General features: G+C 42.5%; 1 protein-coding gene across 1 annotated transcript in view; it reads right to left on the bottom strand.

Annotated features, from left to right (window-relative positions):
- Nucleotides 1-14,532, bottom strand: part of FYN (FYN proto-oncogene, Src family tyrosine kinase) — a 54,048-nt gene that overhangs the window by 32,802 nt on the left and 6,714 nt on the right. The window contains exons 2-5 of the mRNA XM_009078936.1: nucleotides 7,958-8,215; nucleotides 7,296-7,392; nucleotides 3,140-3,238; nucleotides 1,945-2,048 (exon numbers count right to left, since the gene is read on the bottom strand). Of these exons, the coding sequence (XP_009077184.1) occupies nucleotides 1,945-2,048; nucleotides 3,140-3,238; nucleotides 7,296-7,392; nucleotides 7,958-8,204 (547 nt within the window). The 5' untranslated portion in view covers nucleotides 8,205-8,215. The remainder of the gene's footprint in view (nucleotides 1-1,944; nucleotides 2,049-3,139; nucleotides 3,239-7,295; nucleotides 7,393-7,957; nucleotides 8,216-14,532) is intronic.

The following is a 14,532-nucleotide window of genomic DNA, read 5'->3' on the forward strand; positions in this document are numbered from 1 at the left end:
GTGACAAGAAATTGGCTGTCTGAAACAACAGCATGTCTATTCAGATTTTGCATCAGAAATAGCCTTCAGAGATACAGGCAGCAAAGGAAGAATCCAGCGACTGCAGGGGTCAAAAATGTAAAACTTAAAATTTTAGATGACTGAATGCAGCATCTGAAGATAGGTCAGGTAGAGAGGAGTGGCAAAGTAGTGCTTCTCTTCTTTAAATCCCTTTACTAGCCATGACTCCAGACACTTTGCATGCTAAGTCTAGTTGACAGAATGTGCTCTGACCAAAGCACTGACAAGTCAGTGCTTTAATTACATGAACCATCATTAGACTTCAGAACTTACATGGCATTAATTCTAGTGACTTATGCCTCCCACAGCTTTTGTTTTGGATTGCTGGTTAATTGCAAAATGGCCAAGTTTGTTTTTACTTAGTTGCAGGTTTTGTCCTCAATAGTTGTAAGAGTTAGAGAGATCTTTTCATATATGTGAAGCTTTTGAAGAAGATGTTGACAGACCTTGTGAACAAAATGTAAAAGCAAAAAATAGCACCTGCCAAGAAAAATGGAACTCCTCCAATGTTTCTAGAGGGAAGGATGAGAATACATCCTTCTACTTGACTTCAACAGAATGGATACAGTTGAATACTTAATGAATATATTAATTAGAAATATATTCAACGCTTTTCCCTGTTAATCTATGAACTTAAAACTGTTACATATTTTTTTCTCTTAACCCCATCAAGGATCCAGCATTTCAAAGGGGAAAGGCCAAAACCCCCAGTAATCTTCCCAAAATAATAACCAGTACCTCCCATCCCCCTACCAAAATCTTATTATACATCTTCCAGGCAATAAGGTTCAAATAATCTGCTTGTTCAGAAGTAAGTAGTAATTTTAACCAAACTAGACTGGAGATTCCAATCAACTGTTCACATTAAGCTAGCTGACTGTGCCTAGACCTGAATATAGACCAGAAGGTTTGCTTCCTGCAGCCCCACAGCTGCTGTTCTGAGGGGCTATGTGCTGGTTTGAGCTGAAGTAGAGTTAACTTTCTTCACAGAGGCTAATATGGGGCTATGTTTGGGTTTTGTGCAGAACACAGAGTTGATAATGCAGAGATGTTTTTGTTATTGCTGAGCAGAACCTACACAGAGTCAAGGCCTTTAATGCTTTCTGTACTGCCACACTGGCAAAGGAAGTTGGGGTGCATGGGAGATTGGGAGGAGACACAGCTGGGACAGGTGACCCAAACTGACCAAAGGGATATTCCATACCATAGGACATCATGCTCAGTATATAAGGTGGGAGGAAGAAGGAGGAAGGGGGGACGTCTGGAGTGATGCCATCTGTCTTCCCAAGGAACCGTTACGCGTGATGGGCCCTGCTCTACTGGAGATGGCTGAACACCTCCTGTCTGTGGGAAGCAGTGAATTAATTCCTTGTTTTGCTTTGCTTGTGTGTGCAGCTTTTGCTTCCTCTATTAAACTGTCTTTATCTCAACCCATGAGTTTTTGTAGCTTTTACCCTTCTGATTCGCTCCCCCATCCCGTTGGTAGGGGAGTGTGTGGGTGGCTGCGTGGTCCTTGGCTGCTGCCTGGGGTTAAACCACCACAGGCTGCCCTCCACCCAACTCCACTGCAATAGCAGCATCCTCAACACGTGTTGAGAGAGACAGCGTGATGTTCAGAGTGTGACAGCAGACCTGAGCACAGTGTGTGATTGCACTGCAGATACCATGGGTTGAACATGGCATGGGCTGCACTTGGGTTGCTCTCTGCTTTGAATACTCACTTTAAGACCTAGGATATCCAGACATCCAATTCCCTAGCACAAATATGTGCAAGACGATACTTATCTCTACCTTCATACCACTGAAAACAGTATTTCACACGCTTGGCACTATTTCTCTCATATATCTTCTCATTCATAGTCAGAATACCTTTGGCCAGCCTACCTTTGGTAGTTTCACTTTCCCGGATCAGGAAGGTACCTCTGGGGTTTCCAAATGACAGCAGCTGCCTCTCAGCATCTTTTCGGCCAAGTTTGCCAAAGTACCACCTTAGGGAAACATCAGAAATAGTAAGACAAATGCCACATAGCATTACTAAGTAGTGTCACAGACCTCAGACACGCAGGATTATTTGTGGAAATTATGGTTACTCAAGTATAGTCAACCATTTTTGTCATACTGTGCCTCTTTTATTGTGGTGGAAAGCCAATGTGACAAACTGTGTAGGAGATGTTGCACATGTTGTGCAGTAGCACTTTGCATTAAGGCTGTAATCAGTAGATGCTTGTTTGGTGTCCTACAACAAAGACTAAACTTGGATGACCTGAGATCAAGACATGGTGGGTGGAAGGAACAGACAAGGAAAAGGGCTGAAAACTGTGTTGCTGCTGAAGAGCAGTATTTTTACAGCTATAAACTGCATATTGGACTCACATAGCGATGTATTAGTATTCAGTATTTTTGTTTCAGCACAGCTATAAAACCTCAGTTAGAAGGACCAGATGCAACCACTTTACTGTGGTTCTGTATGAGGCTTTCAGAGTTACAGCCTTTTCCCTTCCTGCAGCAATTTTTTTTTTTTGTTTCGCAATCAACCAAGTACAACCTGAAGCACAGACTACAGTAGAACCTGCTAAGCTATATAAACTCCTCCAGCATATCTTTTATATTGGAAATAATACGGATACACACATCACTCCTTTGCATAGATACATCCTCATTATGCTGTCTGCTGTATGCATTGCAGGCATCATACCTATCGTAGGACTTGGACTTGTTGATACAACATGCCCTCTTTAATAGACAGTTTGCACACTAATTGACTCAAAATATTTTTACAAGTTGGTTCAGGAAAAGCAAGGGCACCTTTTGGTTAAAGTCTGAAATTAGATGACACTTGAAAAAAAGGAAGCAGACTTACGTTCCTTTAGGTTTTCTTCCTTTGTTTTGACATTGAAAAAGCATTGAGCCTGTGCTTCTTTTGTTACTAATTACCTAATTATTTATCAGTGCAGTTAAGAACTGAAATAAATATAATGTAAGTAATTTGAAAAATCACTGCAATCAATCAAAACCAAATCCTCAAACCTCCCTCTCACACAGCACTAATGGGTCTTTACAATAAAAAAAGAAAACATACTCCTCTGCTTGGATGGAATCAACTGGAGCCACATAATTACTGGGAATGTAACCAGTTTCGCCTGTTGTCAAGGACCGGGCCTCCCACCAGTCTCCTTCCCTGCAGAAACAAGTGAGGAGGAGAAGTGAGAGTGAGATACACCTATAAAGACAATGATCTGACTTTGTTAACAGCACCTGCAACTGTGTGGCAGCCACAGCCACTCATCTCTATCACCAACATGCATCCGAGAGCTGCTCACATCTGAACCCAAATAATAGACATATTTCTTTACACCTATAATTATTTCAGCACCGATTACTAATGTAGCCTTCCAAATGTACCATAATGGCATAAAGAGGCATAACAACCCAGTGAAATCAGGTTTGGTGAGGGCTGGATTTGGACTAGAATATTAAAAACTGTCTCCATAGCAATTATTCTAATACAGACCCTTGAGAGGGCTTATAGGAAAATTGCCAGAATGAATGCTGTGTGCTGGTTTTGGCTGGGATAGAGTTAATTTTCTTCATAGAAGCTGGTAGGGGACTGTTTTGGATTTGTGCTGGAGACAGTGTTGATAACACAGGGATGTTTTGGTTACTGCTGAGCAGCGTTTACACAGCGTCAAGGCCTTTTCTGCCTCTCACCTCACCCCACCAGCGAAGGGGCTGGGGGTGCACAAGGAGTTGGGAGGGAACACAGCTGGGACAGCTGACCCCAACTGTCCCCGGGGATATTCCATACCATATGGCATCATGCTCAGCATATAAAGCTGGGGAAGAAGAGGGAAGGATGTTCAGAGTGATGGTGTTTGCCTTCCCAAGTCACTGTTATGTGTGATGCTTTCCTGGGGGTGGCTGAACACCTGCCTGCTGATGGGAAGCAGTGAATGAATTCCTTGTTTTGCTTTCCTTATGTGCATGACTTTTGATTTACCTATTAAACTGCCTTTATCTCAACCCATGAGTTTTCTCACTTTTACCTTTCTGATTCTCTCCCTGATTTCACCACAAGACGAGTGAGTGAGTGAGGGGCTGTGTGGGGCTGAGTTGCTGTCTGGGGTTAAACCATGACACAGTATCACAGCACATCCACTGCTAATTTTAAACTTCTATGAGGATAAGTAATTTGAAACCCAAGGATATGAAAAACCCATCTATCAACATGGCATTTGAGATGGCCCTTCAGGATCACACTTCATTGTCTGGATTCCCTCTGCTGGCCACCTGGAGGAGGTATCTGAAGTAGCAAAGGACAAGGCTGCATTTTCAAATGCTTACAAAACCCCATACTCCTACAACATTTAAATGTGAAGAGGTTAATGCAGGACCATCTTAAGGCAATGTTCCACGGGCTTAGCATGAATTTTTGTCATAGACTGGTGTGCACATTGGGACATGGTACTGCTTTTCAGGCAACAGGCACTGCTGTAGGATGTGTAGCTTTAATGGATGTGCAGCTTTAAGAGAAGTTTATTTCTCAGCTTTTTACAGGATGCAACAATTTCAGATTTAGCAATTTGTATTTGTTCTCAATGTCAGATTCACTGATGTTTAACTCCAACCACTACTAATAAGCATTCTCTTTTCTATTTCTGGACTGCTTAGAAACTCTCAGTTCTCCTCTCTGTAAACCAGAGATTTGTTCACTAAATAAAACACTATTATCACATGTGGCCAGAGAATTCCACCTCTTCTGGAATCAAGCAGTTACAGAAAACACACTGTCCAAGCTATTAGTGGCAGGGAAGGTTGTGTCAAGGTCTTACTTGAAATTTTTAACTCCGCTTTCTTTAGGAGTTTGAAGGAGTAAGAACTCTATGGAAAATGACTAGGAAACAGCTGTGATTAGTAAAAAAGGAGATGCTTTCAATTTTACAGTTCAAAAAACGTGAAGAACAAAGAGCTTTTGTAGAAGCTGGCAGTTGACACTATTTTAATACACCTTGTGTGCATTAGTATGTCAGGCAATTGGCCCTATCTGTTTGCATCCCTATTTTTACCAGCTGAAGTGCTAACCCTTCCCCCATATGCTGCTGTAGAATATTTCTGAGGCATTCTACCATGCTGTGGTTGATAAATTGTACCGTTACATTTCTCCTCCTTACTGTACAGAGAGTCCACTAGATGGAGGTATTTTGTCGTATCTAGGGAGGAAAGAAGCAGTCCTGTAGATGATCACAACATCAGGAACAACCCCCTCTGCTTTGACAGAGAAGCTTAAATCTCTCAAAGCACTGCCAGGAAGGAGGAGGAATGCAGGCTTTTCTCACAGCTCTCAATTTTAGGCACGCAGCTGAGGGAGGAGGAGGCTAGTCAATGGGGCTAGACAACAGGGTGTGGAATTCTGGGGATGGCTGAGTGTTTTGGAGCCCCAAGGTGAGGCTCTGCTCTGAACCACTCTGCAGGCATCTCTTTCCTTCAGACTGCCTTTAGTATCATTTCTCACTCCAAATCACAGAGATACCCTCTGCATGCCATTTCAGGTATTACTGCCCTGAGTGTTTACTGCAGAGCACAAATCAAATTTAATTTCTTTAGAGCTAAAGAAAAATCCAAACCCCTCCAAAAATCCAGATAAACCAGTTTAATGCACATATATGCTTTCTGGTTGCAAGCAGTATTGGCAGATGCTTAAAAATGGGCTTATTTCATATAATTTCTGTTCTAAGTGAAGAGAGGAAACATTCTCACAGCAAAGCAGCTTTCTGGGGATTCTCAGCCTGGCTGTCACTACTCCAGCAGTGTGATTAGGCCCATGTTTATAAGTAAACAGAGCTGACTACGATGGGAACTGAGCTTCTATAATCCTACAGGAAAACCAGTGGATGCTTGGACTTTTTTTCCTTTCTTAGAAAACCTTCTTCAGGCAGTAATTACCTGCATCAAAATGCATGTACTGAAGTCACCCACATGTAGGGGAATCTCTGTCTCACTGACTCAAAGGATGATTGCTCTGCAAGTCCTGGTGAGCACCCCCTGATTTCATCAACTGGCACATCTAGGGTATTTATAATGTGTAGAACTTCTTGTTTCAAGTTATGGCATAATTTGTGCGAGGTTAGGAAAGCAGCAGGGAAAGTGAACAAAAATGGATGATAGGTTAAAAAAGGGTTTGTTTCCAAGCACTAATTGAGAAGTAGAAAGGTTTTAAACTGCTGCTCCCTCTACAAATCATAAGTGAAGTTTCTGTGCTTTCATCTACATCAAAGCCCTTCAGCTGCACGGCTTCATGAAATATTCCACAGAATTACCTGATTTTTTTTTTTTTTTTTTACTTCAATGCACATTGAGCCAGCTCCAACCCTAGAGTTGTTCTATTAAAATTAATAGGAGTTGCACCATGGCTGAATTTGCCTCATTGTCACACAGTGTAGGAAAAAAAGAGGAGACCAATATCACAAAGGCATTAGAAAGTGACATACTTGGTTCTTAACCCATTTTTGCCTCTACATGTTAGCAATACTGGACATAGCACAGAGCCTGCAACTTTATGTTCTTAGTCAAGAATTACAAGATCTTCAGATATAGGTCAGTAGCACAGTGAGTTTTAGATGTTATTCTGAGATTGCTAAGGGATTTTTTTATATGGGCAGTTGATAAAATGAATTTTAAGCTGATGATTTCTAGGTTGGAAATGTGGTTTTCATGTCAGATGCAACTGTACAATGGTGCATTCTCATATAACAGAATTTCCTAGCATGCTTTGACTGTACCATCCACCTTTAAAAGGAAAAAAAAAAAGCTTTCAAACTTGGCAAGCAAGTCTGGATAACATCTCTTTTGTGAATCAGTTTTTAGGTCATCTCTGTGTAGGGAGACTTGCAGCAGATTGCAGAAAGTGTTAGTACATGCCTTGCAGAACTTCTGTAGCTCCTGGTAAAGAACAGAGCTGGTACTCAGTTCTGAATGTGAGGTTACTGCAAAATGTAAACCCTGAATCACACAATCTACCACTTACTTTTGAAGTAAACCTGCATGTGGTTGAAGTTGGGGTTTTTCCCCAATAATAAAGCACTTTGCAGAAGTGCATTAAATGCAAGGACAAGTAAGCATAGAGTAATCCCCTACATATCTTGAGTATCAACATCAGATTTTACTCATAGCATAAGCAGACATAATTGTAAACATTGTTTGAAAATATTAAAAAGCAAATTCCCAAGCCTAAAACTTACGAGCTGTTAAGTATCTGAAATTTTTCTCCTTTGTGAAAACTTAAGTCATCTTCTGTTCTTGCTTCATAGTCATAAAGCGCCACAAAAAGAGTTACACCTAAAGAAGAAGACAGGTGAGTTACACAAAGATAGGTGAGCTACAGTCCATTACAAAAAACAGGAGGGAACCTCAAGAGATGAGGTGGCTAAGCCACATGTAAGCTACTACAATTGCTGAGGCACAAAATGAACCCTCCTACGTTTTGAACAACCATTCTAATGTCTCTGGTCTTATGCAGCCAGTGGATACTTCACCTCCATCACTCTGTAACATCATGGGATCCCAAGTGGGTAAAGGAAACTTGAAGACAGTTTAAACATAGACATGCCAAGTGTTTCCTGTTAATTACTTGAGGTGGCCCAGTCCACACTTTCCATTCCCTGGTAGAGGAATGAAGCAGTTAGCCAAATTGGGCATATGTACATATTTTCCCACCCCCTAAGTAAACTATCATCTGCAAATTAGCAAAAGTAAGAGTGAAGACCCACTCCTACTTCAATTCCCTGCACTATTTGATTAAACAACTCTCCCCAAAAAGCAGCATGCTGAGGCAGCCGTGCCTCTGCTCTAGGCATGTGATTGACCCTCACTGAGAGCACTGAAATGAGACTTTCAAACTCACCTGTTCCTCCTCTTGTACGCAGCGTCCCTGTATGAGAGGAAGAATTGACTCCACCAAACACAGTCAGTCCTTGGCCTCCTGTGGCATGGAAGTTGTTGTAGTTTGGGATTGAAGTCACACCAAAGCTAGGATAGTGCTGCGGAGTGGGATCTGTCCCATAGCGGTAGCCTGAGCTTTGAGTTAAACTGCCATCCCTCTCGTCAGTCAGTTTTGTTGCTTCTTTATCCTTACATTGCACACAGCCCATTATCTAAAATCCTAGGAGAAGAAGGAAAGGACAGGTGTTCATACATTGATGCTCACCAGATCTCCCCCAAACCCACATATGATGAGGATCAAATTAAGTTCACTGCTCAAAAGTACTTTGAAAAAAACCTGCAGTGGTTTGAATATAAACGGCAACACATTGGAGACAAAGCTCACACAAAATCTCCCTCTCAGCAGTTTCCTGTCGAGGCCTGGGCAAGGGGGTCCTGCCTGCTCTTAGGGTAGTGGCAGCTCTTTGCCCAGCCCTGCCAGGCAATAGTTTGCATGGAGGGAGAGAGAGGATAAAACCCCTCTTGTTCACCCTTTGTCAGGTGGGCATTACTGGCAGGCAAAGGAGTCAGCCAAAAAGGTGCAGCTGGAGGTGCTCAAGTCTGGCCCCAAAACACAGAATGAGGCATTTAGCTCTAGGTTCATGTTTGACCTTGCCAACTACACAAGAGTGGACTTAACCTAAAGGCAATACAGCCTTCTTCCTTTGCTGGACAAGCAGAGAAGCATTCACTGTGAGCTGATAGTTATTACAGCACAGGAAAATAGGAGGGAGCTCAGAGAGCACAATTAAAACAAAAGAAGTGCCTTTTTATACAGGACCAAACTGAAGGCCATAACCTGCTCGTAGAAGGTGGAGCTGCCAAAGGTACCCACATTAAGAAAGTAGAGAAAGTCCCAGAAGAACTAACATGTCAACTGCTGACCATTGCAAAGTCCAGATCCTGGACAGGAGGAAACCAAGAGGGTACAGGTCGGAAAAGGTTGCTCTAAGTTTCTTAATTCTTATAACCTCTGGTTGAGCACCCTGATGGGGCACTACCAGGGCCTGGGTTAATCTCTCTTATTAATTTTAGGTGCTTGCCTTGCCCTGTGTGGAGTGAGACAGAGGGTGATTCACTGTATCTTAGAAGCAGTTCTGCAAGGTGAGTGCTGTTACTTGTTACTGCCTTTCACCTGCCAGCTCTGATGTCTTATAATCCATGTGCTGGTGTTACTGAACTCCTTCCTATTGACTCAAGTTAAATCTAGACACAAAACCTGAGTCTAGGAAATCGGATTACTTGTCTGGATCCATCCTTGATCTGAACTGGTACAGTGACTGTTAGAAGTAACCTGGCAAAAAACAACATACTCTAAACACTGGGGCTGGAAGACCAATGACAAAATAAAAATCTTATAAAATTAGATTTCTTAGACATACTTTTTCCAGAATATATAAATAGGGAGAAACTGCAGAGAATAAAAAAAAAAAAAAAGAATAGTGAAGTACATTTTTTTTGTTGCCCCATATTTTTTTTTATGTTTCAGCCAATATCCGTCACTTAGGATAAATAAAATGCCTATGCTTTTTCAAATTTCCTAATTTTTCTGTAGCTGCCAGGCTGCTATTTTCTATGCCTTACCCCAATTTCAACCCAGGAAATTGGTTTTGACAAAGTCATGGGATTCAGAAAAAGCATGTTTCTCCAGTGCTAATGCTTGAGAAATTATGCAGCAGCTCCCTGTGACAGTCCACAGTCTGCATACCTGCTTCCTGCATCTAAGCTGCCTAATTAAAAAGAAAAATGCTTCTGTTGAAGGGCATTTTCTACAAACTGCAGATACTTCCAGTTACTCTACAAGCCTGTTCAGAAAAACAAGCATCATTTTGGCTGGCCAGTATGATGTCCACCCACAAGAAGGGCTGGAAGGAGGATCTGGGGAACTACAGGCTTGTCAGCCTGACCTCAGTGCGCAGCAAGGTTATGGAGCAGATCATCTTGAGTGAGATCACAAGGCATATACAGGACAACTGACAGATCAGGCCCAGCCAGCATGGGTTTAGGAAAGGCAGGTCCTGCCTGACCAACCTGATCTTCTATGACAGGGTGATGCACCTAGTAGATGAGGAGAATGCTGTGGATGGATTCTACCTGGACTTCAGCAAAGCCTTTGACATGTTTTCCCACATTATACTCCTGGAAAAGCTGGCAGCCCACAGCTTGGACAGGTGGACTCTTCTTTCATGTAAAAAACTGGCTGGATAGCCAGGCAAAGAGTGGTGGTGAATGGTGTTACATCTAGCTGGTGCCTGGTGACCCCCAGGGATCAGCACTGAGCCCAGTCCTGTTTAATATCTTCACAGATGATGGGGATGAGGGGATCAAGTGTAAATTCACAGAGGACACTATGTTGGGTGTGACTACTGATCTGCTGGTGGGTAGGAAAGCTCTGCAGAGGGATCTGGACAGGCTGAATAGTTGAGCTGAGGCCCAACTATATGAAGTTCAACAAGGCCAAGTGCTGTGTCCAACACTTGAGCCACAAGAACCCCATGCACTGCTACAGGCTGGGGGAAGAGTGGCTAGAAAGTGGCCCAGGAGAAAAGGACAGAGCCAGCAGTGTGCCCAGGTGGCCAAGAAGGCCAGTGGCATCCCAGCTTGTACCAAGAATAGTGTGGCCAAGAGGACCAGGGAAGTGACCCTCTCTCTATACTCGGCACTGGTAAGGCCACACCTTGCAAACTGCATTCAGTTTTGGGCTTCTCACTACATGAAAGACATTGAGGTGCTGGAGTGAGTCCAGAGAAGGGCAGCAAAGCTGGTGAAGGGTCTTGAGGGTGAGTCATAAGAGGAGAGGCTGAGGGAGCTGGGAGTGTTTAGCCTGGAGAAGAGGAGGCTCAGGCGAGATCTTATCGCTTTCTATGACTATCTGAAAGAAGGTTGTAGCAAGGTGGGGTTGGGTCTCTTCTCTCAGGCAACTGGTAACAGGGCAAGAGGACATAGCTTCAAGCTCAGCTAGGGGAGGTTCAGGATGGACATCAGGAAGGATTTCATCACTGAAAGGGTTGTTGAACATTGGATTGGACTGCCTAGTGAGGTGGTGGAGTCACTGTCCCCAGAAGTGCTCAAGAAACAACTGGATGTGGCATTTAGTGCCATGGTCTAGCTGACAAGGTGTTGATCAGTAAATAGTTGGATGAGATGATCTCAGAGGATTTTTCCAACCTAAATGATTCTGTTATTCTGGAATTTTTTTCATTTCCCTGAGCTGTATTGCCTGCAGTTAGCACAGGTCTACTCTCTCTTGCTCTTAGCCTAACTTAAAGTGCCCTTTTTGCATTTCTTTATTACCTTCAAGACACCACCCCTACTCAGCAGGATTCCCTCACCATAATGTTCTCTTTTCAGGAGAACAGAAAAATGGACTCCTGACTCTGCACTTGCTGCAACAGGTGGTATGAGCTAGGATCCCTCAAGAAACTAAAACAACAGGTCAAGAGAAAGGGGTTTGCAGCCTGAAGACTGCAAAACACACTGCTACTGCTGTAGCAGCTGTGCCATCCTTTAGCCTCTGCTTGCCCTGGAAGCTGGGCTGGAGCTGGAGTACTAGAGTACCATGCATCCCCAGGACCAGCAGTAACTCCAGGTGAGCCCACAGGGACCATGATGGGTGCAGAGGTGCCCTGGCCAGCTTCACATCAGCTGTGAAAAACTTCTTGTGGAGGTACTTCTACTGCTGTTACCATGTCAACAGCAGGATGGTCTGGCTCTGGAGACTCTTTTTGGAGGCGTTACTCTGAGGTGAGGTTTTCCCCCATGAGCAATGCCTGGGAGTGAAGAAGGACCACATGGAAGGCAAGAGCCCCATGGAGTGATGGCTCATCTGGCTGCTATCAGCATGAGCAGAGCCTGGATGAGTCTGGGACTCACTGCTTGGACTCCACTACACCTCTGTGAGAGGTGCTCTGATGTGCAGAGAGCAACACATGGGCAGTGAGCAAATGCTGCATGGGAGATACCACAAGAGAAATCCCAGCTTGAAAGGAAGGGCAAAGAGGTGCCAACCACTTGAAGAGGGAAGAGTGAGCCATTAAATCAGACTGGTTAAAACTGCAAGTGCTGCAACATGGGCTTGTTCACCTCAAAGCAGCTAAGTGATATGTAGGCTTTACTATTTAAAGAAGAATCTCACAGCCTTTTTGTTGGCTTGCAGACTTACATCCCTGTGAAACTCTATCACCTCCTCCCTTTCTCCTCCCAGCTCTGTTTCTCCTCTTATTTTTTCCCATGTGGTTTCATAGGAAAAAAATAGTAGAAAAGAAAATGAAAGTAAAAAAGAGATAGGAAATATAAAATCTGGGAGAGCAGTGGGAGGGAAAGGGGTTTTCTTGTTGCTTATTCATCTGAGCAGGGAAAAAAAAATCCCCACTGAAATCATAGAATATTTCACATACAAATTTACAACTGCTGACAAGACAGCCTTATACACTTCATTTACACACTGATGAGGAAAAAATTAAAATGGAAAATCAGCTGCAAAAATAAAATTGCTCAAAGTATTAATTCTGAAAAAACTGAATAAACCTGGCATACATATGTACTGACAGTTTTTAAAAAAAGGGGTTGTTTTTTTTAAACTAGGAATGATATGAATAGAAAACCAGTGAATTATAAGTTTCATGATTTTTGTTGGGTTTTTGCTTGCTTTATCTTTCTTGCTGGCAATGGCAGCACACAGAGAAGGAGAATTTGATGCAAAGTGAATGACTGACAAAATGAGCTTTTTCTTTCACTTGTCCCCTCCCACTGTCACAGTGTCTAGACAATCCAAGTATAAAGACTGCTTGATTGTAGCCTCTTGTAAAATGTGACAGAGGGTGTTACATGCACACATCTTTTCAAGCCAAGTCCCTGAAAGTTGTCTGTTCCTGGCTCAAAGAAGCAGCATCACGGGGAGTTGGATAAATGTGAGAGAATACATGTATGCATGTACATGCCTAAAGTGATTTCAGCTTATTCAGGGGTTTCATAGACAATAAATATAACCTCCATTCAGCATTGGCCTTTGTGTCAATGAATGGAATCAAAAAACTAATCTCCTTCAGTATCACAGAGCAGGCTTTTAATATCCAAAAGTCTCATCTCCCTGCATGTCAGCATTTGGAGCTGTGGAAGGCTGGAGTTATTCAGCCAGCTCTGAGATCACCACACAAAATCTGGAGTTGTTTTACACTAAACTCTCTAGAGATGTGCACACAACATTGTTCATACAATATGCTGTGCACCTTACAGTAAAGGAACAAGGTTTTATTCGATTTCCATTAGGATTTCCATTCTCCAATGTGTGAGTTATAGGTCATACAGCATTATCATAATTTGACACTGGCATTGTTAAAATGATGTAACTTGGCCTAATTAGAATGAACTTTTCTAATGCAAGCAAGTTGAACTTGCTTATTTTAAAGTTGTGTTTTCATGGGCAATATAAAACATGTTTATAAATCATGAAAACATAACCCTCCTCCCATTTACATGGTTTGGAGAGTTCCTTAGAAACAAATGAAAATAACCATGGTGCTATTTGTGTCCTGTCTTGTCCCTGTTATACTTCTTGGACCCTGACATTTACTTTGCAAGCAATCCAACATGAGCCTAATCAGAATAGCAGTTTCCTCCTACATGGTGGAAACATTACTCAACAAAGTGATAAAATTAATTATATAATTATTAATTATTTATATAGTCATAGCACCTTAATTACTTTCAGTTAGGATACAGATGAAGGCTAAGGAGATGAATTAACATCATTATTATCATAAATCACACTCCTTCAGTTTTTCTGCTGGCTCTTGATACAAAATGGAAGCCAAAACTGAAACACCTGACAAAGCCAGACAAATACTCCATTCCAGAAACAAATGCAGTCTTCTGCTAGCTAATCAAAGCCAAGGAAAAGTCCAGGAGGACCAGGAAAATGATCTTTTTCCCTACTTCTATTTTAGAAGCAAAAGCTCCAACATATGATATTTGAAAAGCAAAAAGTACTGATTAGCCTTGGCTTAGTCTAGGTTCTGCAGTTGGAAGCAGATGGATGGGAGGGAAACTGGTGTAAATTCACTCCTTCGGAGCATCAGAAGTTTTTGCATATGATTTTACAACTCACAGCTGAAACTCTGAGTTATGGTACCTCTTCAGAACATGATGCTTTTTAGAGTTGTAAGAGAAAATAGGTCCTAAAAATGTTTGAGAGAGGGGTGCAGGGAAAAACCTGTCTATTCTGCACCCATGCCACAGCCTCTGTCCTCCAACCCCTTGCATAGGAAAAGGGACCAGCACAGAGAGGGCTCCAACCTGCTGAAGAGATGTGGAGCAGGTTCAGACCCAGCAGGGCACATTCTTCTTCCTCTTGGATTTCTCTGGAATGAAATTTGATGGTATATTTTAAAGACAACTTCTTTCAGTGCAAGACATGAAAGGGAAAGGCTGGATGAGTGGTAACTGTCAACTGTCTTTTTCTGACCAAATCTTACAAATCTTGTCTAGAAAGCATCAGCA

This window comes from Acanthisitta chloris, unplaced genomic scaffold (genome assembly GCF_000695815.1).
Source record: "Acanthisitta chloris isolate BGI_N310 unplaced genomic scaffold, ASM69581v1 scaffold18057, whole genome shotgun sequence".
In the NCBI taxonomy this organism is placed as follows: domain Eukaryota; kingdom Metazoa; phylum Chordata; class Aves; order Passeriformes; family Acanthisittidae; genus Acanthisitta; species Acanthisitta chloris.